A 27,357-nucleotide genomic window follows, 5' to 3' on the forward strand; every position below is an offset into this window, starting at 1 on the left:
TCTTTATTGCTCAAGGTTGCAAACTACTTCTACTTGTTGAAATAAACAGTGCTCACAGCAGTTTAGTCTGTCTTTAGGACTGTATATTCAGTTGTTTTTGCAGTAAGACTTTATGACCTCAAAAAGCTAACTGCATGTTCAGCTTTGGCACAATTCTGGTCCTTGATGACTTCAGTAGTTTACATGTAACCTGGTCTGGTGATTGTGAATATTTCATAACAATATGAAAACTATTGTTGTGGTAATTGGTCCTAAACAATAAAACCCTGGATTTGACAAAGTTACCATGAGTTAGAGCCAGATTTTCAGACTAGATTTTCTAGAACTGCTAACAGAATTACCAAAGTGGACTAGCAGATTTTCCTTTGTGCACCCACTTCCCAGGAAAACATAATTTTTTTGTCCTTTTCCTTTTCTCAGGTAAAGATAAGGAGTATGTGTTGCTTGGTGATGGGAAAAAAAAATCAATTTGAGAAAAGGATGAAGAAAATAAGGGGAAAAGAATATCTCAAAAGCCAGCAAGGTGCAAAACAATGATGGACACTGTGTCAGGTTAACGAGTATACTTCTAATAAGGGGCATGGCAACATCACTAGAATAATCCACTTTAAAATTCACAGGAACCTAACAGCAAAAAGAGGAGAACAGGCTGAGAAATAGGAACACTGCCTAAGATTAATCAGTTAGAACTTTGGAGGCAACTGACACAATCTGACTCTTTCCACTTTCCATTTAGCTTTGAATAGACTGATGTCTAAAACTGTAGATCTACTTATATATTTAGGTAAATACATAGCTAAATTATGAAACATGCAGTCTACACTTTTATAATTTTACACACACAGCATAGAAAAGGAACAAATTATTTTCCCACAGAAAAGTGAAAAAGTGAAAGATGTTTAAGGTGTTTGAAAATCAAAGGAATCACTCTAAACACAGTTTACAAAGAGATATAAATCTTCTACGTTAAAAGAAAAATTACATGCACCTACTTTAAGAATTTGAATCTGCCCCAAACACCTGCAGTGTGGCTGCCTAGACAGACCTGTGCCATAAAACCCACTTCCAAAAAATTTAAAGTTTCTAAAAGATTTGGGTTTTCTCTTTGAATAGGAAATATATCAAAAGAAAAGAAATACAAAACTAATCTTCTAGACAAAGAACAGGAAGAAAACTGTCACGTTCTGTGGTTTACATTTATAACAGGACCCTATCTAGAGATTAGAATAGTTTCAAATCTATTGTAGTTGAGGATATGATGTCATCATTTAAAGGACGCAGATAATTTAGTCCACAATATCTATTCATACCAACAAAAGAAAGCAAAACGGGTATGCAGAACCCCACTCTCCTGGACTATTTCTCTTTTGCATGGATTCATCATCCATGTAAGAGTATGTGTTTTATTTTTCCAAAGCCATCTGTTAGTTTAACTTTTGTGAAAGCACAAGTGATTTCAATTCCATTAGATACACACATCAGACTGATCGATTTTCTCTCTCTCTAAACAATTTTCAGTGAAGCTTGTTTTAAAAATACTGAATATTATTCTTAACACACTCTATTCACATGACTTTACAGCATTATTCATTACTGATTAATGAAAAACATGGGAATTTGCTAAAGAAAAGCTGAAGAGACTATCAGGTTAGCCAAAAATAAAATAACAATCAAGACAAAATATTCAAAGTCAATTAATTATTCTTCTTACCTTGTTCTTTTATCTGACGAATTTGCTTCACAGTTTCTTTCAAGATTGCACATTTGTCAGGTTTAAAGTTAAAGTTGTCAATATCATTAAAATTTGCAAAAATCAGCTCTGCAAGTTCTTCAATGTATTTATTCTCTTGCTCACGATTGCGTTTCTCAGTGCTTCTTTTAGGGCTGAAAGAGGAGTTCGTAAAAATTCTGTCTTTAATGTCAGTTTACTTGCCTTCTGGCCAGCTCAAAGATGATTTTAAAAGGTTTGACAGTAGTTTAACAAAAACACCTCTCTCACTACCAAAATATAACTTACAAGTTTCTCACACAGAAAGATTTCCTCTGGAACAAGGAAAGGAGCATTAGAAAAGATGTTACTTATTTTTTTTTTCAGCAGTCATGTTTTTGTTTCAAAAGAGGATTGGGATTAGAAATTGAAAACACAAGATTATGGGGGGGTGGGGGTGGGGCAGGATTTGAATATTTACAAGTATCCCTCCCACATGGCATTGAGAATCCAAAGAGTATTATATAGTGATTGTGTATGAGAAAATAAAACAGCTTAAATAGTTACACTGAGCAATCCATACTCCCTGCCTCCTTGTGAATTTATGGGAGTCTTAAGAAAAGATGAATGAGTGGTTATGCTTTAAAATGCATTTGCGTTGGTAACAGAATTGCTCTAAAGCTGGAAAATATTTTTCAAGACCTAGATTATAATGTACAACAGAGGTGGTAAAAAAAAATATCTCAGATTGACAAAATGAGTGACTGAAGACTTTTTGCAGTGAATGCCAAAAACCATTTTTACATCTCTCCTAAATTGTCACAAAAATTCTGCATTTTGGCACAACACTGGATTCAAAAATAAACAAACAAATAACAATATAAGAGAATAGTTCTCATCCCCACCCCAAACCCTCAACAACATAGAATTACTGCAATAAAGTAGTTTGGCACTGACTTCTCTTTGCAAGAATGTTGTTTGTCATCTTCTAACTGAAAAACAGAGTTTTTTTAAACTCATTCTCTCAATATTTCCAGAAGTAGATGGTCTAACCTGGGTCCAACTTGATCGGGATCCTTGCGCTTTCTTGACTCTGCTCTGGATGGGTCAGAGGTATTTTCTCCCATCCCACTCATCTTGAACACATATCAGCAACTAGAAGGAAGAAAGTGCAAGAAAGGGTTATGGTGGAAAAGTCTTGAGTTCTCAGTTCATATTTACAAGTTTCTCATTCCATGCTCAACTATGATTTTACTTGGCAAATCTATCATTCAAAATAGAGATTGTTTGAAAGGCACCAATAAAAACACTGTGTTTATGACCCCACAAAATGCCACACAAAACTCCTTGAGAAGAAAATTTGTAGTGGGCAAGTAAAGCATTATCATCCCTTTGATTATTAGCAGTTATGCAAGAACAGATAAGTATATTTTGTGCCTGCGCTGCTGAATTTTCATGGCAAATTTGCCGGGTTGAATGATGAAAGACAAAGGAGAAGCCATAGTGCCATACAACAAGAAAAACAAAACAGAACTGAAATACATGAAATAAAATGTGTCCCAGCTATGTGAAAAGGAAGCACATGCAGCTTTAGTTAAAAATCAGAAGATAATGCCTGCAAAAGTACATGTACAAAACTGTAGAAACAAAGCATCTGTCAGCACTAGAAATTGCTGAGGAACTGATAAATATTTTGTACATATAATCTACCTCATAAGGAGAATAACTGGTCAAGCTAATGTAGAAAAAGAACAGAACACAAGCTTATAATTTGTGCAATAAACAGCCTGTGGAAATCCTGCCCTGCTCCCAACTGTTGGTTTCCCTATGCCCTGTAGAAGGACTTGAAACTCACCTGCCTCAGATTACATATTTCTCAACAAGTACCAATATTCTGGAGGCAGAAATCACCAAAGGACATAGGGAGATGACGTAAATTATAAAAAATTCCTGGAAGATGGGGCAGTCCCAGCTCAGCATCTGCCTAGTTGCTGCCAGTTTTGTGAGGATGATGGCAAAGAGGTGCTGCTAGACATTTCAGAGAGTTCCTGTAGTGTTTAGGATTAGCAGAAAAATAAGCATGAGGGGCATGAAGGAGGTGAGCGTATCCAAGACGTGACTCACACCATACTAAAATAAGAGCAGGCGCCTGTAATTGTAGGACCACTTCATTTTGGCATAAAGTGGAAATCAGGTATCAAAACAAGGGAGTTCACCACCTCCTTCATGCCCTTAATTTCTGTCCCACGGGTTCCTTTCCTTCTGCTGGCCTGGTCAGCCATGAAATGAACCTAATAAGGGAATTGTTAGGGGTTAAAGACACATTCCCCTTCCCTTTTTCTTTTTGACATTTTTAAAAATCTAGCTGCCAGCCTGTGTGTTGGTAATCAGATGTAGAAATCTTGGTTTTCCCAATGAGCCAACTGAGTGAAGATATTTCAGATATTGGCAGAAAGAGCCAAAAGACTAAGGTCTGAGCAGTTAATGCTGAGGAAGGCTACTCACTGAAACCTGAGCAAGCAAACAATGAGTTGGAGCCATCTCAGATTCAGAACTGACCACCACCTAACATTTCCCTAGATTAAAAGAAAATAAAAAATTATTTTTACTGAAAGCATTTTCTCACTGAATATTCTGAATTGGAAGGGACCCACATGGATCACTGAGTCCAGCTCTTAAGTGAATGGCCCATACTGGGACCAAACCCACAACCTTGGTATTACTAACTCCATGCTCTGACCAACTGAGCTGATCTCAGTATTTTTTTTAACCAGTTTGAGCAGAGAGTGGAGTAATTTCCCTTCTTCTAGATACTGTTCAAGTTTCATGAAAAAGACTGTATCATGCCTGTAACATATAGCTTCCATCTGGTCTTTGACATGAATGGTACCAGACTGTATTTGAAAGATACCTGGATTATCTTTTTCTCTACTGAGTCTTTACAAGCACACTCATATCCACATACACTGCTATTATTTGGGAAGATCCCACTGTAAGCAGAACAAGAAGGTTCCATGGCAGAGCAGACACTGCTCTCCAAGGGAAGATGCACCATCACAAGCTCCACCATTCTGTGCTGGCTGCAGAACCCCCAGTGGCCTCAGCAGGGCAATGGCAGAGTCACACCAATGCCAGCCGCCCTGTGGAGCACGAGAGATCGACTGCAGTCTCCAGCTGGTGTGACACCCTGCTGCTGACACCCCGACCCTGGCTGCTCCCCTACAGCTCTCTGTCCTCACTGATTTCTAGCCCCAGGAGACACACACATCTGAATTTCTCCAAGCACAGGAGTAGCAATATACGTTCATAGATGAGGAGCTAAGCACTTCTGTGAAACGATGCAATTTCACAAAGAACCACAAATAAGAGCTCCGAGGAAAGTGCAAGATACTATTAAGTAAACTGACTACATTTAAACAGAAGCTTTGTCAGTGGAGAGCTGGAACTGTCCTTGCAGCTCTGTTTCAATGACTAAATTTTTCACTGACCAAGATGAGAAAAAAATCGTCAGCATGATGAAAGCTGTACATTCCCAAGATCTGACCTCTGATCCAGACTCAGATGGTGAGCTGTTCTAAAGTTCAGAAGAACAATTAGGCTGGGGAATCCCTTCATTTCTTATGCTTCCCAAGTAATACCTGAGAAATGTAAATCAGCTATTTTTCTTGAGAAAAGCAAGCATAACAATCCACAAATACTGTCAAACCCTCAACTGTCATCTTCTCACTCCCCTTCCCTCCCAAGCAGTAAGAAGGTAAGCATTTACGGTGGACACCACCCTCCAAAACCCCTTCCTCCTCAAGAAAGCATACAGAAACTGTTACTGACAGCTTTCCTACCTACTCTGTCAGACCTACCTCAAAGTTTTATTTTTGTGGGTATCAAACTTTCAACAGTAGCTCCACCAATGCATAAATCAATTCTCCTTGCATTTACACTAATGCCATTGTGTAGGAATCCCACTAGGTCCACACTATCAGCCTTTGGAGAACATATTAAAACTCATCTCCCAAAACTTTATCCTTCTGAGTTAAGGGGAACAAAAGCAGTATCATAATTCCAAAACTAGCACTTTCTTTTCTCCTTATTTAACATAGCAAATAGTACTAAACAAATAACATACGTAATTCTTTTATCTTGTTTGCACTTACAGGCTATTACATATTTTTCTCAGCAGAATTATCAGTTTATTCTTAGAATGAGTTACCCATGTCTTTCTCACTCATCATAATTTATTTCTGGAAATCTACCACCTACTACCATGCTTGCTTTCTGTTCTCCTTTATGTTTTAATTAAAAATCCTATTCTATACCTCAAAGATTTTTATAGGCCATTTTCTTGTCTTACAGGTGACTGTGCTCCAGAGCAGAATGTAAAATCCAGAGACAGGTGTCTTGGAAAGTGGAGAGCTAGACAGATGTTATTGAACCAATCTAAAAAATCTCAAAGGCTAAAATGAAATTCACTCATTGTATCTAGCACACAGTACTAAAATCAAAAGGATGTGCCTCCAAACCCTTGTCTCCCAAGGTATTTAGGGTCTGACTGGGACACCTAAGAGGTCAGGGATTCTTCTGGAATTCAGAAACTAAAATGTATTCCCTATTTTGCAGAAATGAGGAAGAATCAACTTTTAGAAGGTGTGGATAGACTCTTGTGTTAACATTATCTTACCAACTAAAACAGCCAGAACCTGGGCGATGGAGATGGAGTTTCCTCTTCAGAAAGAGCTCCCATGTCTGTATTTCCCAGCACGCAGGACAGCCTCCTGGGTTTGGTTAGGCTACCTGCCTGCCAAAGCTGGATGTTTACAAAGCAAAGAGGGCAAGGCTGATTAACTCTTGCAGTGCCACTAAACTCATAAGTAAATAGTTCAAACACTGTCTGGAGACACAGGGATTGAGGTTTAACTCCCTTAGGCTGAGGAGGGTAGCAAAGCTCCATCTTCCACTTCTCAGCAATGACTCTAATGAGTCAAAGAGGCAAGCACTCTTCCAGTTTCCTCATGTCTTTTAAAAAGAAAGCAGCTGTTTCACATATTTTTCCATGAGCTAATTCACAATCAAGACCAATGCATACCACTAGATGAAGAACTTGAGAACTTTTGGGTACCTCTACAAATTGCATGTGGCACAAGCAAGAAACTAAAACCACGTTTTTTTGAAAAAAGTCCTTCTGGGCACATGTAGTACCAAGGAGCAGGGTCGTGGGAAATTTCCAAGCAAGAAACAGAAAATATAATAAAATTTTATTGAATTGATAGATGAAATTTAGACACAGAAATAAACATCTGTGGATCGAAGCAGCTAAACTGCATATTATACTTTTTAGTTTCTGCCTTAACTTACTCAATACATACTAGTTTATCTGAATCAAAATGTCTTGGTTATTAATTATTACCAACAGTTTTATATTACACAAACATTCATAACATTATATCATTCAATATTTTAATAGGAGAGCTTAAGAATTTTTAATGCACTTTTAGATATTCCTAGGTTCCTGAACTACTCATAGAACTTCTCAGCTCAGAAAACAGAAGTCCCACATTTGAAGTCTAAATTTTTCCAGGAAACATGACAATTCAAAACTAAAGACACTATGAGTAGAATGATAAGTCAGAGACTCAAAGTTTTACTCCAGTAAACTTCCCCTCAAGAGAACTACCTTAGATTAGAAAGCAGCATTTATCCTGCCCCACTGATCTTTTTATGCATCTCTACAGGAATTTTCAGAAAGAAGAAAGATAAAGAAATTAAACCATTTGATCCATTCAATGCTTTAGAAGTAGTGGAAATGTAATATCAGTTCTATCATATAAAAATACAAAAATCAAGAAAATGTTGGTAAGGGTTATTTAGCAAGGTAGAGAAAAATGATTAACCAAATTGGGAATTAATAAAATCAAAACCAGCAGTAATCACTGTTTTGAGGAGAGAGACATAAAAACATGCTTGATAATACAAAAGATAGCATCATGATATGTCCGATACTGAACTAAGTTTTATTTTAAAAGAAATTTTCTTACAAAGTGAAATTTGAATGCGTGTCTCGCTGGATGAATTTTAAAGTAAGACCAGGCAGTCCCTTTTTCATTGTGAAAGTTGATTGAGAGCTGAACTGCACTCCAAAATACAAACATAATATCCCACTATGGAATTGGTATTTTGCCTTCAGTGGTGGTACCACATTCTTCTACTCTACATTGTGTTTTTTTTCCATGTGTCCTACCCCAACAAAACACCAAAACTACAACAATAACTAAGAGCTGAACTTCTAATGCTGACTAAGATGCCACTCAAGCTTTAATTCCACTGGGCATAAATGAGCAATAGAGCAATGGAAATATAAATACACTCACTGTAGCATTTTCCTACAAGAAAGGAGATAATTAGAGAATCAGATATATTATTACTAATAATATCCAAAGAACTAATTTTACTCTCCTACTGATGACCTGTACCAACAGGACATGTCAGGTAACCTAATACTTTTTTCCTATTTATATTTAAGATCCGCAGTGCATTTTCCTTCTCTTTCCATTTCACTACCAGCGGTCAAAGCATGCAAAATACTTGTGAAAAAAAAACGACTGGCTAATTATTCCAATTGATAAATGCAAATCACAAACATTGAAAAATGAAATTTAAAAATGTTATGATAGTACATATTAGTAACGACATTCATTGACACCTAACCAGTTTCTACCAGATGTGGGAGTCTGAAACAACACAGCCTGAAATATGCTCAAATTATTTTTTCTTTTCTTTTTTCTTTTGTTTTGTTTTTGTTGTTATCAGTAATAAAACAATAGTCTCTGCTCTTGTTGTGACGGCACATCCTCCGTTACATCCTCCACCAGCAACTGCTAAAGTTGGAGTACACAGAGAGGCTTAACCTAATTATAAAGCAATAGTAAACATCCATCTTTCAAATGGGAAAGAAAAGCAGAGGCACCATGAAGTGGGAGACAGGAAAATATCCAACACAAATCACTTGTGTGAATTTTTACAGCTCTTCAACTCCTCAAATGTCACGAAGGAACATGGCATGCAGAGCAAGCCTTCCAACACTGATCCTCAGCACCAGTGAATTCAGTTAATCATCCAGAGTCAATGTAGAAGAAGATAATGTGCATTTTATCTCTTATCAGAGCAGGCCATCTTCCAAACAAGGCCTGTTAAACTGTCAGATTTATTATAAGCCTAACAAATGCAGTTAAAGAATAAGTGAGGATTACACCTTCAAAGCTGCTATTTCAACCTGAAAAGTAGCAAACAAAAGGTAAAGTACCACATAGTGGACAATCAGGTAGCAGTACTATACTACCACCCCTCCAGCCCACCAAGAGATGAAACTAGCGAACATACAACTGATACATATCAAAGAGATTTACTGAAGTCAGTGTTTTACTGAGTAACAAACAGAAAAATACTGTTTAGGAACCAAAACTATACTTTCATAAGTCAGTGAAAAGTTTGGCAAAAAAATTTTCTCTAACAGCTAATTTGAAAAAAAACAGCTTATAATTCTGTGGTTGTTTACTCAGACATACAGCCATTATAGTTCATCCTTTTTTCCTGTGAAGTTGCCATGACTAGAAAGCTTTCTATCTCAGTTTCAAAATTAGAAATGTGCTCTGTGTAACATTAATTCTGGTAGAAGCCAGAGGAAAGTTGGAAGTCACATGCAAATTCTGATTCTTCACATTTTTTCCTGCTTATGAACTCTTTTTTCACTGGCTTCATTTCAGAACTGGAAAACATTTAATATTGATACATACTGCAGTCTGCAACCGTTTCGGCTAAGGCAACACTTGCTAGCGACTTTCCCAGGCCTCCAAAGGAAATCTCTGTCAGAGGCAGGATAAGATACTAGATCAGAGATGGGGGGGCACTGGAGCCTAAAGCCAACCTTTCCTTGGTCAGCCACAGCAGCTCAGGAGGAACTGTAACTCCCAGCACATTCCACGGCAGCACCTATCAGAGTCCCAGGCAGTGAACGCAGCCTGCCTGCCCCACGTGCCACACCACACTCACAAAAGCTCTGCCTTTCTCACGCAAACTCGCTCAGCACAGGTGTTTTGACAAATCCAGACAGACGTGAATAAGGGTTTGAAAATTAATAAAAGAACCAAGAGATAAAAATCAAGGGAAATACAAGGAACAAGGGGGAAAAAAGACTGCATTGTCTGGTAAAATAAGATTTAAGCAAGAGATCCACTAATAAGAAGTGTGACAGAAAAGAAAGGTAAGAAATATATTAAATCATCCTCCTGAATCCCTGGTATAAGTAAGCCACACGCTCTACAACCAACTTACGTCTTCCTGTCCTTCACCACTAAACACCTGGAACCCCAAACAAAACAATGCCAATCTGCCAAAATAAACAAGATGTCCAATACCTTGGTTGGTGATGGCAACTTCAGATTCAAAACATAAACTAATTTATTTAAGAGTATGCTTCTTTCTCAAAACAGCACTACCACCTTTACTACAGGTAAAACTGTTGAAAACCTTTGCCACCCTACAACAGTCACACAGTATAAAGCAAAAAGGAAAAACAGAGCTTCTATAAGGAAGGTGACAGCAGCAAGCAGAAAGACTCTAGTCACCTTTAAAGGATTTGTACTAAAATCTGACACGCACCTGTAGCCTCCTCTATTTTTTCTATTCTTTCTATTTTAAAGACAGTCTATTACAGGCAACAATAAAACAAGATTTATGGTAGTATTTAGCAAACTCTATTCTTCAACTCCACAAACTGGAACTAAGAAAAGAAACATAATTTACTTGGAATTGAGTCCATGTATAAAAACTGAAAACTGGCTCCAACACCTACTACTCACATTTTTAAGCTGAAGGCTCCTTCCTCAATCTTTTCCCTCGCTCCTGTGTAATGGCTTTAGAGTGGTGTATTAGACAGTAAGAAGACAACATATTCCATTTGCAGCCTGAAAGCCAATAATGCTCATGAATTTTTTACCTGACAGACACTTCAAGATGCCACTGGGAAGATCATCTAATAAACACATTAGCCTGCAAATGGGCGGCAGCAGCTCTTTAACACATGCTGTAACAATCAAATAAATGGCTAACATTAATGTTCAGTGTTACAGACTGGGATTTAATATGACTTTCTGTAAAATCCACCTACATCTTGACAGAGAAAGAGGTTTTTCTCAGCTACTCAAGCCCACAGGTTTAAGAAACCCCCAGTTCTGCTTGAGACTTTGCCAAAACCCCTCCAGACTGACCCCAGCTCTGTAGGCTGGCTCCTACCTTCTGTATTCCCATAGGCTAAGGCTCTTAACAGAGCCACTCACTCAGCTGCTTATGGATTAGGCTACGTCAGCACCTCTAATATGCCCAGGAATAGCAAAACCAGGCTCTAATAAAAAAAACAGTGAAAAAATATCAGCAGAAGGAAGTACCTTCAGAAGGAAGTACCTTTTTCTTTTTCCTTAATATACAACAGGTTTGCTTAATTTTGACTTTTAAAGAGGAAAAGATCTGTTTGCATCAAAACATCATCAAAGAGGAGACAGGTGTTACTACTGAAAAGAACCTTCAAGACTCTGTATTGTAATTTCAGGTTTGGGATTCTATTTCTCTAGTTATCAAGAATTGTTTGTGATTCTTAATACTCAAGGACAAAAAAAATGCAGATTAATATCACTAAAACTTCCCCTTAAACACCAAATTAAATAACAAAATATAAGGCCAGAATATCTATATCTATATCTATATATCACTCTTACATCCTTTTGTTTGTATTAGGTAGGTAGCTAAGTTAAAAAACCAAACCAAACCAAAAGTTATTATAAATCAATTCAGCCTTACATGATGCATTTAATAAATATTAAATTATGGCTGCAAAAAATACTAAGCCTGCAAGCATTTTCACTGGAAAAGAAGTCCATGTTCCCACATAAGTTGTTCATTTTATCTAGATTTTTCTCTTGTAGTTCACAATTATTAATTTCTGAGACTGATTTTGAAGCCTACTATTCATATCTACTGTGATTTAAAATAAAAATTTGTGAATAGCATAGGTGATAAATGAAGCAAATCCAGCAACACAGAAAGGATAATATTATGGGAACCTTTGTATTTAAACAGCTTTCATTTCCAGTTGATGATACTTCTGGAACAGTGAGTTAAGCATATTTTGACTCCTACTGAATCTTCTCTGCCAATCTCACTTTCCAAACTGTTATTTGTCCACTTAAATTTGCACACCAACTTCCTCCCCAGAAACCACCAAAGAGCAAAGAGAAAATCAGATTCAAGAGACAGGAAAAATGGAGCAACTCTCAAAAGCATAAGACACTGTGGAAAAACTCAAATCCATGAACATTTTCTAATCTCATAACTGACACAAATGTACACATTACTTACAACACCAGAAAGCTTATACAGTTTGGTGTGATTTTCAAGATGCCTATCTTAGCAATGAGAAAAATATGACCAATCACAGAAACAAAGGCATTTACACATCCCTGTAATGTGGGCTTGCCTACATTAGGATTTCACTCCAGTTAACTGCCTGTCAAACACCAGTCTGTTTGCACTAGATAAAACATATTCCATTGATAAAAAAGCTGGAAACATTGATAAAATACTGATACTAAAGCTGGGCAATCCAGACAGAAACACAGCCTGTTTCCACACAAGGTGTGTACAGTATGTAACATGTTACAGAGTTACAGGACCTACACACAGAGATATTAAACCTATCATATTTGAATTTCAGTTCCTTCATTTATCAATCTGAGTTTCAGTGACTTCACACAGCTAGAGAGGTGTTGGTCCTCCTGCTAGGACAAGCTAGGACAAGCTTAGCACGTCTGCACACTCAGGTGCAATGTGATGTGCAACCTTCAGTCTTCAGCAAAAGATGCTTATGTTGCATGCCACCTTTCAAATCTCCAGCCTGGGTATCAAAATTATGTTCCTTCAGCCCCAGAATAGATACTGTTACTGAAAGCACATAATCTTACTGAAACTTTTCTTGCACTTCAGTAACTCCAACTCTATGCGTCTTCTCTAGCACCTCAGCAAAAATTGAACTCATGTTTTCAATTTTCACATTCCTACTGCACCAAGAGGGTTTATCTTTCTTTTCTACTTAACCACCCATTACTAGGAAGCATGTTGAAATTTCAGGCAATTATTTAGAATGCCAAGTACTGAATTAAAACTCTGAGCTGCAGAAAGTGTACCTAAACATTATCTATAATATTTCTACACATTTGATATTGTTATTATGGTGAAAGAATAACCCACTGCACACATATGTACAAGACACATACTCCACACTTCCTTCTATAATACTGAGATGCTTTCAAAAGCATACATTTAACAGTGTAAAATAATAAATTTTCAAATTAAGAATCAAGAATTCAAGCTGCTTTGTTCCCAAAGGTTGCAAATTAACAATAGTCTGAAATCAAACATATACCCAAGTTAAATAAATAGTAGTATTGAGCTCCACAAATGGCTACAGTCATGGTAACTTTAACAGCTGTCTATGAGGTGAATTGGACTTCACTTTGATGTCCTCTGTGCCCCTCTGACGTTCAGAATGCTGCACCATTTCTTTAAATTGTATACCAAATTATCCTGTTCAGTACAGTGCCCAAGTACAGTTTACCCATCCCCTCTGCCTCTGCAATGCATTGGGAGTGTCTGTCCTGGAGAACTCAGTGTCCTCCTCAGCCTCTGATGGCTTGCCGGGACCCAGGTCCCAGAGGGTGCCTGCCTAGCAGCAAGGACGTGGTTGCGGATGTTATGGGAGAGACCAGATGGAGAGCTTGGCCTCTAGTCCCATCCCGTATTTGTATGAACAGGTAGATTCCCTCAGCAGGTGCTTCCTGCTGATACTGGTACGCATGCCAGTGTCATCCATTTACTCTGGAGCAGCAGCATAAGAGTTGGGAAGTAGAAAAAGCTTTTTTCTTATTAAAGTTTGAGGAGCAACCGATTTAATACATGCTTTTTGAGAGACTACAGCTATATGCATGTAAGATTATATTTGTATCACCTCTCAACATGCAGAATTACGGTTTTGTGCCCTAAATATAAGTTAGATGGACATTAGACTTTTGGCAAAGCTACTGTGAGTGCTAACTATACACATTGCTACTAAGCTCAAAAATTAAAGCCACCAAATTATGTCAGAGTCACAAATGAGTGTCTTGCTAACACTTACAAAGTATGATTAACTTGATGTTCTTAATACATCCATGAGTCCAAAAACTGGTCTGTGAACATGAGTAACAGTTACTAACAACTTCAAATGTCATGTCCATCTTCATTTTATTTGCTTTAGTAAAAAAATGCAACCAGCAATAACAGAAGATGATGAAAGTTTAATTGTCATTTTAAAGCACTTAAAAGCATTAAACTCATAAAAATGTTGTTGCTGTACTTATTTAAGTGCCAAGAAATAAAATCTGATGAACACCAGCTTTGTAGTCATGTGTGTCTATATGTATACACACACACACACACACATAAATACGAATCCAGCCTGTGACCAAATAAAATATTCACAGAAATAGCTATATGAGTCAACCAAAAGAAACATTTTGTTTGTGACTAGTCTGTCATGGAAGCTAATAGCAGGTATCTTGGAAGAAGGTACAAGGCAGCTGTAGATGATCCTTCCCCCCGTATCTGCTCTCTGTCTCTGACAATCAGTGGTACAAGCTTAGCTGCAGTGTTGCTGTGCCTCCTCCTCCCTCTGAACCTATCTTCAGTGATGCCTAATTCCATCTTAAATCCATATATACCTTTGGCCTCCACAATGCCTACAGGCAACACCCTACAAGCTTTACAATAGCTCTCTATAAGCTCCCCAAAGCAGAAATGGCACCGTAAAAAAAAGGAACAGTTCTATGGGGATGCTATGACTCGACTAAAATAAATCAGAATTTTATCACTGACTTTTCTAATGCTTCGATTCTCCTCCTAGTCTACTATAAGAAGATATCAAACTGTAATTTCTCTCTTTTGTAGGTCATAAATCACTCCATGGGGCTGAAAAAGCTATGCTTGTATCCCGTGGCCCAAAGAAAACAAGGTTACTCTACTATTAAAGCTGAATGCTAATTATAAGCCATTTTATTCTCTTTGTAAGAATAAATGGAATTCATTTTTGTTAATAATGAAACAGTTGCTGGTAAAGAATCACAAGTGCTAAGAAAGAATCAATGTCTACTCCAAGTATTTTTAATTTTGGATTGTAATGGAATATAATTACTGAAGAGAGGAACACCCACTATATTCATAGAAGGAGCTGACCAGAAGTCTGCAATACACAGCCTGAAAGCAAAAAATAACACACATTTATAACTACTTGGACTGATTACCTGGCAAAACTTCAGGAAAAGGACCAAAAATAATTTTATTCCAAGCAGTTCTAACAGAAGTTTGTTCATGGGAATCTGGTGTTGCTCAATCACAACAGCCTATGCTATCAGGAATGGAAAATCACAGCAGTACAGCATCCTGATGAAGTTTGTTTAGGGACAGTGTGCATAAGAGAAATTTAAATGGAAGCAGCAAAGAGGATATTCAGGTACAACACACACTGCAAATTCAATGCATTTATCATAAATGAGTTGAATTTGGGTTGAGTCTTCATTCACATTTTTTGTCCAGTTCCTGCTCTGCTCCTTATGCTCTGTATCCTCACCACCCAGACAGCCCTCCCAAGGGCCCCACTGTGCACCTTCAGCGATCAGGGCAAGCACACAGGGATCAGCCTCACTCCTGGGTACTGAGACCAGCCCACTTCTGGAAGACCAGGCTTTCACATCTTAAACCTCACCTCCAGAGACCAAAGCTTTACCAAATCATAATTTTTACTCCAATTCAGGCATCCTTCTAGGCCTGCCACAGATGAACCTAAGCAGTAAGAGAAGCTAAGGAGGAATGCAGGCAGTAAAATGACTCCATCGGGATTTCCTCACAAGTACAGTGATTATCAACTTACAAACACCCATCTCACTTACTCAGCTCCAACAGCTTGGCTTGTAGATCCAGTCCTCTGTCCTTAACCCAGCTTTTTTACTATAATTGTGAGGCTATTATGTATTAATGTGCTAACAAACTTATTCTATTTAATAAAGTAGATTCTGAGAATCAAGGTTGTTTTCACACCTTCCCTCATTTTTTTCTATAACTAGCCTAAATAAATAAGTAAAATGTCATTCAAAAATCTAACCAGAGAGTTGACTTCTCAATGACATTTATTATTAAAAATTGTTCTAAGAACTCTGAGTGAAAAAAAACCCAAAAACATTTCAAAGTACACCTCTAGTTCACACTTTCCAAGGAGGGTTTTTTTCTTACAATATTGGTATATTTTGCAATGCAGTCACCTTCCCTCCTTCCTTGCACAAGAAATTTCTCTTACAGAGATGACAACATAACAGGGGAAAAAAAAAAAAAGAAATAAAAGAGAGCAACACCATTTGAACGTTACCAGTGTAACCCTGTTGACTACAGAAGTATAGACAATTTTGAAAAGTGGGCAAACAAAATTACTCTGGTCAAAGATAGTTTTATATATGCTAGATCCAATAATTCTGTAAGAAACTGCTTACGAAAGAAAACATCCCAACTTGAGTTTTGTGAGAATACAGAGCTACCTGAAGAACACAGTCTACACAAAAGGGTGGTTTTGTTCCAATTCCCCTCCTTAATACATCCTAAAAGGCATCAGGGAAATCAAAATGACTGTACAAGCAGCAAAAATTTATTTTTCTACAAAACATAGGTGCCAATATATCAGAAAGCACTACTCAGCCCCCACTATCTTGTTAGATCTTCTGTAATGAAATAAAGGAAGAAAACACAAGAAGCAGAGAGGAAGTTTCATTGTTCTTGTGGCTTCGACATTCGGTGCCGTGAACGTGACAGGCTCTCAAGCCTCCACACAACGGCACCGCCTGCCCCAGGCCTCTGGACCAAAATGTTACTATGCTGCAATTAAAATAATCAAACCGAGACAAAAGAGAACAAGCAAATAAATAGCACAAACTTGTTTACGTTTCTGGCTCTGCCCTCACAGTATGAAATAAAGTCTCTTCAAACACCAACTACATTAATTTAAAAAACAGTATTTTCCTTTCTCCCTCCTATCTCAAAGTAGCATGAGTTTTTCAAAATTCTAAATAAAATAAACTAAGGCATTTCCTGTATGTATTTAGTTGATTATTAAACCGATTCTAAGCATCATAGTCACCACCACTATTTCAGTATGAATCTGGGAAAACACAGTTTTAGCAAACTGCCAGTGCACTGCAGTAATGACTGATCATATGCATCCTCTCAACCCTGCCCTTAACTTTGGAGGCAAATTTCTAAAGAAATTACAACCAGCACTCCTATACAAATCCAAACACTTAATTTTAGCTTCTTTTTTTGTGGTCCAGGATTAGTATTACTGCTGTGATTTAAGGAGAAATGCAGGGCTTAATGCTGTGTACGAGAGGAAAATAAAGTCAACAAGCCTACAGTAACTTCCCAAGCAGAGGAGACAGCATACTGTCTTCACCTTACTACAAGTAACTACCAATAACCTTTTTGAGGGGGATATTATTAGTTAGTTAATCTGCAATATTAAATGCTGTCCTCCCAAGGTTAAAAGAAAGGTAAATACTGCCAAGATATTTAATGACATCATCATGCATAACCATGAGATAAATATGAGGTCTGAAGATTAACTGAATGTCATTCTGTTTACATGAGCATGTACCTGTAAAGAAAACTATTAAGATTATAGAGAAAGTTACATAACAACTACCAATATTTCAGTGTGTTTTGTCTACTCAAGGTTTTGGTCAGAAAAAAAAAAAAAGCTTTATTGCAAAAATAAAGCTGACATACTTTGTACTTTTTTCACGTGCATATAAATTACTGAATATTGAATAGTAATTACTGCAATGAAAAAGACACTCTCAGGCTCCACCTCCTCTTGACAGTGGGAAAATATAGATGGGTTTGTGTATTATTCTGGATGCCAGAAAACTTGCTTACAAAAATATTTCCTGTGCACTAAGATATATTTAGCCTTATAAACCCATAAAACTGTCACAGGCAACCACAAGTACACCTGTAGCCATTAAAACAGGGGAGGGGAACAACAGAAACTGCAGACTCGAATTTACATTATTTCTTTGCAATTGTGAATTAGAAATATTATCTTTAAACTCTCTTTCTCAAACAGAAATTAGCTGTTCCTCCCACACCCCCAAACCAGTATCTCCTAGCCCCCCTGCACCCCCAACATCCAGACACCTATGATGCACACAGGAGCACATATACATGCAAAGAGAAAGCACTAACAATGAAGTCACAGCACTTCAGAAACACACCTTGTCGTCTTCCAGCCCTTGCAGATGAAGGCAGATCTTATTAGTTTTTCTGTGTCTTCAGATCAAGATGTAGATAAATCTCCCACTCATCACACTGTTTTTTTTTAAATTAAAAACAGGAGGGGAGAAGAAAAAAAAAAAGAAAAAAAAGGAAAAAAAAAAAAAAAAAAAAAAAAAAGAAAAAAAAAACCAAAAAAACCCCCAGACGATTACCAGTAAATTTACAGCTTTAAAAATATCAGCTCTCCATTATCCCAAACCTGTGTTATGTCTTGATGTAAACCAAAGCACATGCTGAGTGAGGACGTGCGCACACAGCAGCTTATCATCTCTGTCATCTGCTTCTAATGACAGCTGACAAACTGGCCACGCTAATCCTTCCCTAACTGCTGATCAGAGAGATCCCCCTTTGACAATCCAGCATGGTGGAGTACTCGAAAATTCCTCCTGCTTCTGTTCTGTTGCTGCTCTAAAAAGCAGTTTCCTTTTCATTGAGATAATAGCCTTTTCTGCAGTCACGTGGCACCCGGGCTACATTAGCAGAGCTTGATGATAACAGAGTAACTCCCCTCCCTCCCTTCTGCTGATTTTAAGTGTACGACTCCTGGAGAAACCCAAACCTGGCACACTTGAAATCATTTTGCATCTTCCTCTATCGAAGAGCAAATTGTGCTATCGATGTGGAAGAGGAATATAAGGGCTCTCTCTACTTCTTGCACCAAAACTAATTAGTGAATGTATTTTTAAGCAGTGCCTTTGCTGGGGCATACATATTGGTCATAAACATGTCATATGAGACTAAACTGAATATTAATCATGCTTAATACTGAGTATCTGACACACTAGAATTATTCTTTTCCCCCAAGAGTACTTTAATTTTTTGCCTGTAATTTTAGTTCTGTTGCAATAAATACTCTTCTCTCAGCAACAACCTATGGTTCAAATCCCCCCAGCACCCAACTCTCCTGTAAATACAAAAAAGCACAAATAACAAATGATCCACACTACAAACTCTAGTGTCAGTGCTTCTGTATATTAAATGACATAATTTATCTTGCTTTAACTCAGTACCACGACAAAAATCTTAAGCATTTTTTAAAACACACTGTCGAGTGGGGAAATCTACCTAAGCTTTAGCTTCAGAGTTCCCTCCTGAATGCCAAACCCCAGGCGAGTTTGCAACTCACTACCCAGAAGTTTTCCTGATTACAAAAGGCAAAGTACACAGACAAGCGTAATGCTCTTCTTGCCTTCACTGAAGTAGTTCACAGACTACAGAACAAGCCTTTCCTCTTCTGCATTAGCACCATTTCCCTATTACCTCGGCACACAGCATAAACATCCCCAATTTATTTCCCCCAGCTCTGTCCTCCTCTCACAGCACTGGGCAGTGCAGCTGGGTACAGACCAGATATTTCATTGCTGGGATTTGCAAACTATTTAAGAAAGCTGTGGATGAAGCACTGTAAAATAACTGTCAAGCCCACAGAACCACGTCTGCAGCTTTGTGCCTGCTCTTTTCCTATATGATCAAGAAACAGAATTATCTCCTTTTGCTTTAGGATAGATATTAGAAAAAAAGGTTCTTCCCCCCAAGGGTGGCTGAGAACAGGCTCCTCATGAAGTGGTCACAGCACTGAGCCTGACAGAGTTCAAGGAGTGTCTGGACAATGCTCTCGGGCACAGGGTGTGACTTAGGGATGGTGCTGTGCAGGGCCAGGAGGTGGACTTGATGATTCTTGTGGGTCCTTCCCTGTAATTCCTTCTATTTCTACCTTATCCCATTACACCACTTCATTCTCCTTAAAGACAGCACTGATCATTAACTTACGGTTTCTCCAGGAAACTGGAAAACAGTTTTAGAGACTGTGGCTGTACTCACAGGAAAATAAAATGGAAATTGTGAAGAAATAGTGGCTGTCCTGTACATATGATTTTTGTCAATGCTGGCCCATCACCCCTTCTGTTTACTCCTCTCCCTAAGGACAGCTCTACTCAGGAAAGCAGCCCTGCCCAGGACTCTGGGGAAACCTGCTCCAACACTATGATCAACATTATGAGCTCAGGCCCAACCTTTCTGCAGCAGAGCAGCTGATAGTGAAATAGGAACAAGGCCCCTTCTGGAGTAGTGTGAATCCTATTTTCTACTCTTCTCTTTTCCATGCTATAGAGGGAATCTGTGAGAAAGATCCTCAGTCCAGGAAGAAATAATCTGGTTCCATAAGGAGAATACATACAGCAGAAAAACATATTCACAGGAAATTGAGGGGGTTTCTTTTTCTCAGGCCTTTCTCAGTATGTCCCTCCTTCTCAAAGCACTACATTGCATAGTAAAATGAAGATTATTTGGAATTACAAACAACTTTTACCCCAATAGAACAGGAACTGCTTTACAATCGTAATTTTATCTCATTTGCATTTTCCATATGAATTCCTTTTCTAAAGAAGATACATCAAGCATACTGGTCAAATTGGAAAATGATACTAATGGGACAAAACCTGAAGATTAGGGAGAGTATCTCTGATATTCAAGAAAATATATTAACAGACAATCACCAAAAGGAAAACGAGCTTTCACAAGAATGCACACACACAAAACGCTTCACTTGTGAAGTACAAATCTAAGGAAAACATAAGAAGTGGGAGCATCCCAGTCAGATACCATAGCTAGAACTATCTCACTATTATTTACAGGAATCATAAAATGAGAAATTTAAAGTCAAAACAATATGGTGAGCACAAACACAATAATCACAGTGTCAAAGAAAGAGTTATGTGTAAGTAAAAAGGAGGTAACAGGAGTCATTGTAGCAATAACATAGGAGTTGAAGGCTGAAAAAGCAGTGAAAGTACACAGATGTTGTTAAAAAGATTGCTTAGTGAAGAACAGTATACAGATAAAACTAATGGAGAAGCGGGAACATTCCACTGCAGTGTACAGACAAATTCTAGACAAAAGGGGAAAGGAGAAATGAGTGAAAAAATACTCCTGACAGAAAACACTGCTCTGAATGGGAACAAGGGAACATGCAACAGCAAAGAAGGAAAGGCTCTTTGACTTTACCAGGCAGTGAATACATGCTTCCAATGAAATTACAGAGTTGGTGCTACCTTTTAAATAGTTTCACAGGAATCACACAGTCAATTTGGGGATGAGCAGGGGACATTCAAAACTAGTTCTAGCATTAGAGACTTTTTTCATGTTAGGATAAGACACAGACCTTACACAGCACAAGAGGTTCATTTAAGTTTTCTCTATTCTCATTAATACTTCATTTTCTTTGCCCAGCTGCAGGTGACTTTGCAGTAGACATGGGGAAGATTCAGCTTCACTAAAACATTTACGATTTATGTTCATATAATTGAAACTGATAAACAGAACCTTGTCCTCATTGCATGCATTTCACAATTTTTTGAAGTTTGTTTTCTTTTTCCTTCTTTTTTTTTTTTTCTTAAGACAGAGTGAATCAGGCAGACAGGACATACCACAACAATCTGTGTTCTTTGTCCTTCTAACCTACCCACATCTGACACAAGGACTGGTAAAGCCATCTCAAAACACCTTTTCAGTCTTTTTAATTCCAAAACATAATTTCTTCATCCCTTCTCTCACTTTCTATACCATACCCAGGAGGATCCAATTCCACCCTCACAATCCCTTCAATCCTATCAGTCTGGAGCAGCCAAAGGGGTACCCTAATTGACAGGTATAGTAACAGCCCTCATTTGCAAATTAGCAAGACATTTCAAACTGTGTTTGTAAGAGTTTGCAAAGCTGACTCACCTGGCTTTATTCAAGGCATGAGGCCACTGACTTTTAGGAAAGCTGACTGGGCAGCACTAAGTCTCTCATTCCTTGTGAGAAAGACTGGAAAGGCACTGTACCAGCTTAGAACAACTAGAAACTATTAGGACTGACTGCTATGATGCACTATCAGGGTATTACTGCTCAAATAAAGAACTAAAACAGTATAGCGATTTACATGTGTTACATTTCAATAAATGTTGACACAAACCTACAGTTCTCAAATATTAGGTATTTTTTTCAAACTCCTCTAACTGAACATTACACAAAAACATTGGTTTTTCAAGTCAAAACTGAAAACCTGTTGACTTAAATGATAATGACATGGACATTTCATCAATTTAGAATGGGTAACTGAAAACTACTAATTGAAAACTAGGATTCCTCCTCTTACCAGCTGATGAAAAATGAATAGAATACTGTAGATAAATCTAGTTTTTCTGACCTTCGCATCTCCTCTCGAAGGGCACAGAAATCCTATCACTGAAATTTGTAGCATCTGGCATTGCTCAGTCAGTCTCTGTATTAGCAGTTCATGCACCTACAGTGCTAACAACCTTTTGATTTCTGTCCATACAAGGGCAATGAAAAGACACTTCCTCCCCTCTCAACCTCTTAGATATTACTGTTGACTTCTCTCTTCATTTCATAAACTGTTCATGCTTCTTGAAGACAGCTCATCAAGGCTCTCATAACTTTCATAAACATCCACTCAGAGCATTCCATGTGCAAGTATCTGCAACATCTAACTGGAGAATTCAGTACTGAGGTGTGTACCATATATAGCAATTAAAGTCTGTATGGGCATGTCCACTGACAATTGTGTTCTTTTTTTTAAGACAAGTTTGATGACTATGGTTAATTGAAATCTTTGAGTAATAGTTCATGAGGATTTCTTTTATCTTTTTTTTTTTTAATCTCTACTGCTTCACTCCTTTGCCTTTAATTAAGAAGGGATACAGGAGAAGAAAAAGGGGTTCTTTCAGTGCAATCTGGAAATGGTCAGCTCCTGGCTCAGTTCTTTCACCTCCTGCAGACTAAAAAAGGTTGTTCTCCCCTGCTCAGAGCCTCTGAAGTGGAGTGCTTGCCAGTGCTCTCTTTGGGTTATACACAGAAAGGTGCTCTCTGGTGGAAATGGGCTTCAACCCACAGAGAGAAAAGTTCAAGACCATGAATTGCTTCCATCCATGCTGAGGGTACATGAGAGGAACTCAGCAAAGGAAATTTAGCAAGCAAAAAAAAAGCAGAACCAGAATGGAAATACTAGAGCATAGAAAAAATGTTCTATTAACACACTATGTTACATAAATGTATTAACATCTAGTGCTACCATGTGTTTTTAACAAAATGTAGCTAGTTATGAAGAGTCTGGGATTTTTTAATAAAGAAATTATTTTACACTCTACAGAATGTGCCTGCCAGTAAATATATTTTTAAAATCAGCTTAAAATCTTTATTTCACCTCATCTCAAAACAGAAGTACTTCTAAGGATTTTTAACAGTAAAGATTCCCAAAATCTGCAGACTGACTGCTGGCAAGATTCAATGGCTGAGATTTGAATTAGATGAAAGTTTTAACTAGATAAAAGTCAGACAAGAATACATTTATTATTAATAGCAAAACAAAACCATACTAATTAATCCAAGGATAAGGTAGGTTTTCTTTCATGTAGTCTTATCTACAAATAAAATACTTCTAAATTATATCATATGACTCAATCAAGGTAGAGGAATAAAGATAAAATAATCTGGTGAAATTTCAAGGTTTCTGATAACCAGGCAGGGCAGAACAGTGTAACACTCCAGCTGGCCATAACAGCAACAGTGTGTGAACTCAGCAGGATTTGATACATTGCCTGTGTTTCCCTTGAAACAGAAACTTGCTGTTGTGTTTAATGCAAGTGGGACCTCTAACTTTAGTTCAGGATATGACAAATTATTCTGCCATACCTGGTGATGAACACTCAGGTCTCTGCACCTACATCTCCTTTTTAAGAGAAGACTAACATTTCACAGGAAGTCACAAAAATCTCATGTCTCATGCACATTCAGCAGTCTTCTAACTGCTGGTGGCTTGCAGACATTGCCTTGCATGTGAAAAGCTAGTTCCCACAAGAAGCAAGCAGGAAATGCACAAACACTATCTTGCAGATCCTGAAATTCTGGGCTTTCACATCCTTCCAAGAGACCTCAATGAAGAAAGGAGATGCTACTGATTATGACTAGTGTCACTTGGGAGAAACTTGAACACAGGGACAGCTGTTTTTTACAAATCTGAGTAGAAATAATAAGCTAATTTAGCGTTGCATCATCCACTCTCATCAATTCTAAAAAGCACCTGAAGCAGCACTTTGTGATGCTGAGTGGTGAACGGCGACGATGAACGGCAAACATTTATGACTGACCCCTCGCCTTAAGCACTCAGCATGTGGTACACAGAAAAACAGTCATGCTCCGAATTTTGGTATTATTAAACATCCAAAATATCAGTGGATGAGATGAGGTACAGAAGAGAAACTGAAGAAAGTTAGGTTTACTAACTATTTCCATCAGCACTAGAAAGAACCACAAAACTTAACTGAGCCCAAGCACAAATACTCCTGAGAATGACAAGAACTGGCACTATTTGATGAGAAAACCAAAAGCCATAAACTGCAGCCTATCAAACAAAAAGTGAAAGGAAAAGCAGGAGCAATTGAAATTAATTTGACTTACAATAAAATAATTAAATACTCTGCTATGAAATAAATATCAACTTCAGGACAATTGCTCTATGCTAATTTTTATAATGACATAGACGTGACAAAATTGGCATTTAACGTCAGTACTATTCAGAAATTCAGAAACTACAATTCCCACTTGTGAGAAAAAAAGAGGAAAAAACCCCACAACCTTTGTGACAATCCAACAGCAATGACTGAATGTAGAGCATTAAGGAATATTTAACATAATGACAGTTATGTGTTCAACAGAAACCAGACCTGCTCACTTTTCACACAAAAATGCAGGTTTGCTATACGCAGCAGTAATAACAAATGACACCTTTCAAGCATCTAAGACAATACTCATTTCATTTGAGTAAAGAAGCAATAAAATTTAGGTATGCAGGTAAATATCTACAGTAGAAACAAGAAAATTCTTACAGAGACTTAATTCTGAGCAGAAATGCTACACAATCTTAACTAACCCCCAGTGTGGTTAGCACTGAATATTTAAGTCTATGATAAGAAGAAACATGTTAGAACTTGGGTCTACTGCTAACTCTTATAAAGTTCAACACACTGAATTCCAAAACAGGAATCTGTTTACAACTTTACTTTGTACTAGGTTTTCCCTAAAATCAACTGCAGAGTCAGTTCATATGTAACACTGAAGGGAAAAGATCAGAAGCAGAATACTGATCATTTTCATCTGAAGTATTTAGAACATATAGCAAATCCTGTCCCATCCTGAGGACTCCTACACACGTCACATTGTACATCAGTATGAAAAAGTCAAACACAATATTTGAAAATAGATGGCAGACACATTACAACTGCTATCAACTGCAAACAGCAGGCCTGACAGATCTTCCCTCAATGTAAAATTAGTGACCCATACCATGTTTTTACACAGTAAATTTTCCACAAAAGCAATCTCAAAAGTATTACTTTAATGAAAATATCAACAGTACAGGCAGTGCATTTCATTTTCTCAAAGGCTGCATTTGAGCATGTTGTATTGAAACACAAGAAGATACAAGGTCTGTAAATGAGGAGAAAAGTCAAGTTTGGAATGGTCATTTCATTGCTTTCCTTTTGGCAAAGAGATTCCCATCTTTATCTTTCAAACACATGGTTGTCATGGCTCATCTTGAAAAAGCAGTACTGGACAGTTCACAGGACTATTTCTTAAAATCATTAGCAAATAACCTTTAATATGAGACTTATGAGTAATTTAGATTTTTACAAATTGCCAGTCTCAGGTTCTTAAGAACCTACTTTTTCTAAGGTCCAAGTTAATAATGTAATAATATATAATATTGTTTAAGCCATTTGTCTTGAGTGAAGCAAATATCCTTTTGAGAAGAAATGAGCCACGTTTAAATGAACTGTTCTTTCTGTTGTGCAATTTCTTCCCCAAAACTAAACAGAAAATAGGAGGGCATGTAACATATCCAGACAAAAAGAGCTCAAAGAAAACATTTTGCTGGCAGTTTTAACAGCAGTATGGCAAAGAGAGAAACGATTTGAAATAATCTGGACATAAAGTCATATTTTGCCTTCAAAAGTCAGAAATGCAATCACAATCCAACCACAATCCAGTCAAAGCAACTGTGAGAGAACTGATGTTTCCAAATTACACCTCCACCCGAGAAGCAGGATGCCCCAACAGGGCCACCTTAAACTCCAAATAACTCGGCCACTACCATTGTCCAAAGGCAATCCAGCTTTACTTGCGAAGCAATATTTCAAGACCATCTTTTGACTTTGTTTTGTGATGTGCATTTTTATCAGCTGCTTTGCAGATGACACTGCAGTGCTAATTTTGAATGATAAAGTCATGTAGAGTCCTGGACATGGGAAGGCTGATTTTCTCTTTATTGCATATGTGACCAGCAGGTCAAGGGAGGTGATTCTCCCCTTCTACTCTGCTCTCTTCACACTCCACCTGGAGTCCTCCATCCAGCTCTGTGCCCTCCAATATAGGAAGGACATGGATCTGATGGAGTGAGCCCAGAGGAGGGCCACAAAAGATGATCAGAGGGCTGGAGCACCTCTCCTATAAAGACACAGAGAGTTGGGGTTATTCAGCCTGGAGAAGTTCCCAGGAAGCCTTGCAGAACCTTCCAGCACCTAAAGGGGACTTAGTGGAAACCTGCGGAGGGACTCTTTACAAGGGCAGGTAGTGACAGCACAAGAGGAAATGCCTTTAACCTTAAAGAGGTTAAGTTCAGATTAGATATTGGGAAGAAATTCTTTACTATGAGTGTGGCAAGATGCTGGAACAGACTGCTCAGAGAGGTTGTGGATGCCCCATCCCTGGAAGTGTCCAAGGACAGGTTGGATGGCGCTTTGAGCAACTTAGTCTAGTCTAAGGCTTCCCTGTCCATGCAGGGGAGTTGGAATAGGATGATCTGTAAAGTCACTTTCAATCAAAACTATTCTGTGATTCCATGATGCTATGGGAGTTGTGGGGGTTGGATATTATTGTTTTGGAATAGCTACACAGACACTCTGATAACCACTCATATTTTTGAAAATGCTTCTAACTTAACTCAGCAGAGCCAAGGTTCAGGGACAATCGCTCTACTCCCAGAAGAGAGCCTGACAGGACTGGATACAATGAAATTTAAGCAAACTGAGGCCATGAATTAACACTAAAGGAAGTTTTGTTCTCCAACTGGTGTGATTCTCTTGATAAGCATGTTTGACACTGCATTTGCTTGCTGATGTTACTGTTCAAAAAAGTTAAGG

General features: G+C 37.9%; 1 protein-coding gene across 2 annotated transcripts in view; it reads right to left on the reverse strand.

Annotated features, from left to right (window-relative positions):
• The window catches only part of NCOA2 (nuclear receptor coactivator 2), a 187,418-nt gene that overhangs the window by 71,112 nt on the left and 88,949 nt on the right, over positions 1 to 27,357 (reverse strand). For both annotated transcript variants that reach the window (XM_053940986.1, XM_053940996.1), the window contains 2 exons: positions 2,762 to 2,863; positions 1,712 to 1,884 (listed from right to left, as the gene is read on the reverse strand). In XM_053940986.1, coding sequence (XP_053796961.1) covers positions 1,712 to 1,884; positions 2,762 to 2,844 — 256 coding nt within the window. In that variant the 5' untranslated portion in view covers positions 2,845 to 2,863. The remainder of the gene's footprint in view (positions 1 to 1,711; positions 1,885 to 2,761; positions 2,864 to 27,357) is intronic.

The sequence above is a fragment of the Vidua chalybeata genome, chromosome 1 (assembly GCF_026979565.1).
Source record: "Vidua chalybeata isolate OUT-0048 chromosome 1, bVidCha1 merged haplotype, whole genome shotgun sequence".
NCBI classification, from domain to species: Eukaryota; Metazoa; Chordata; class Aves; order Passeriformes; family Viduidae; genus Vidua; species Vidua chalybeata.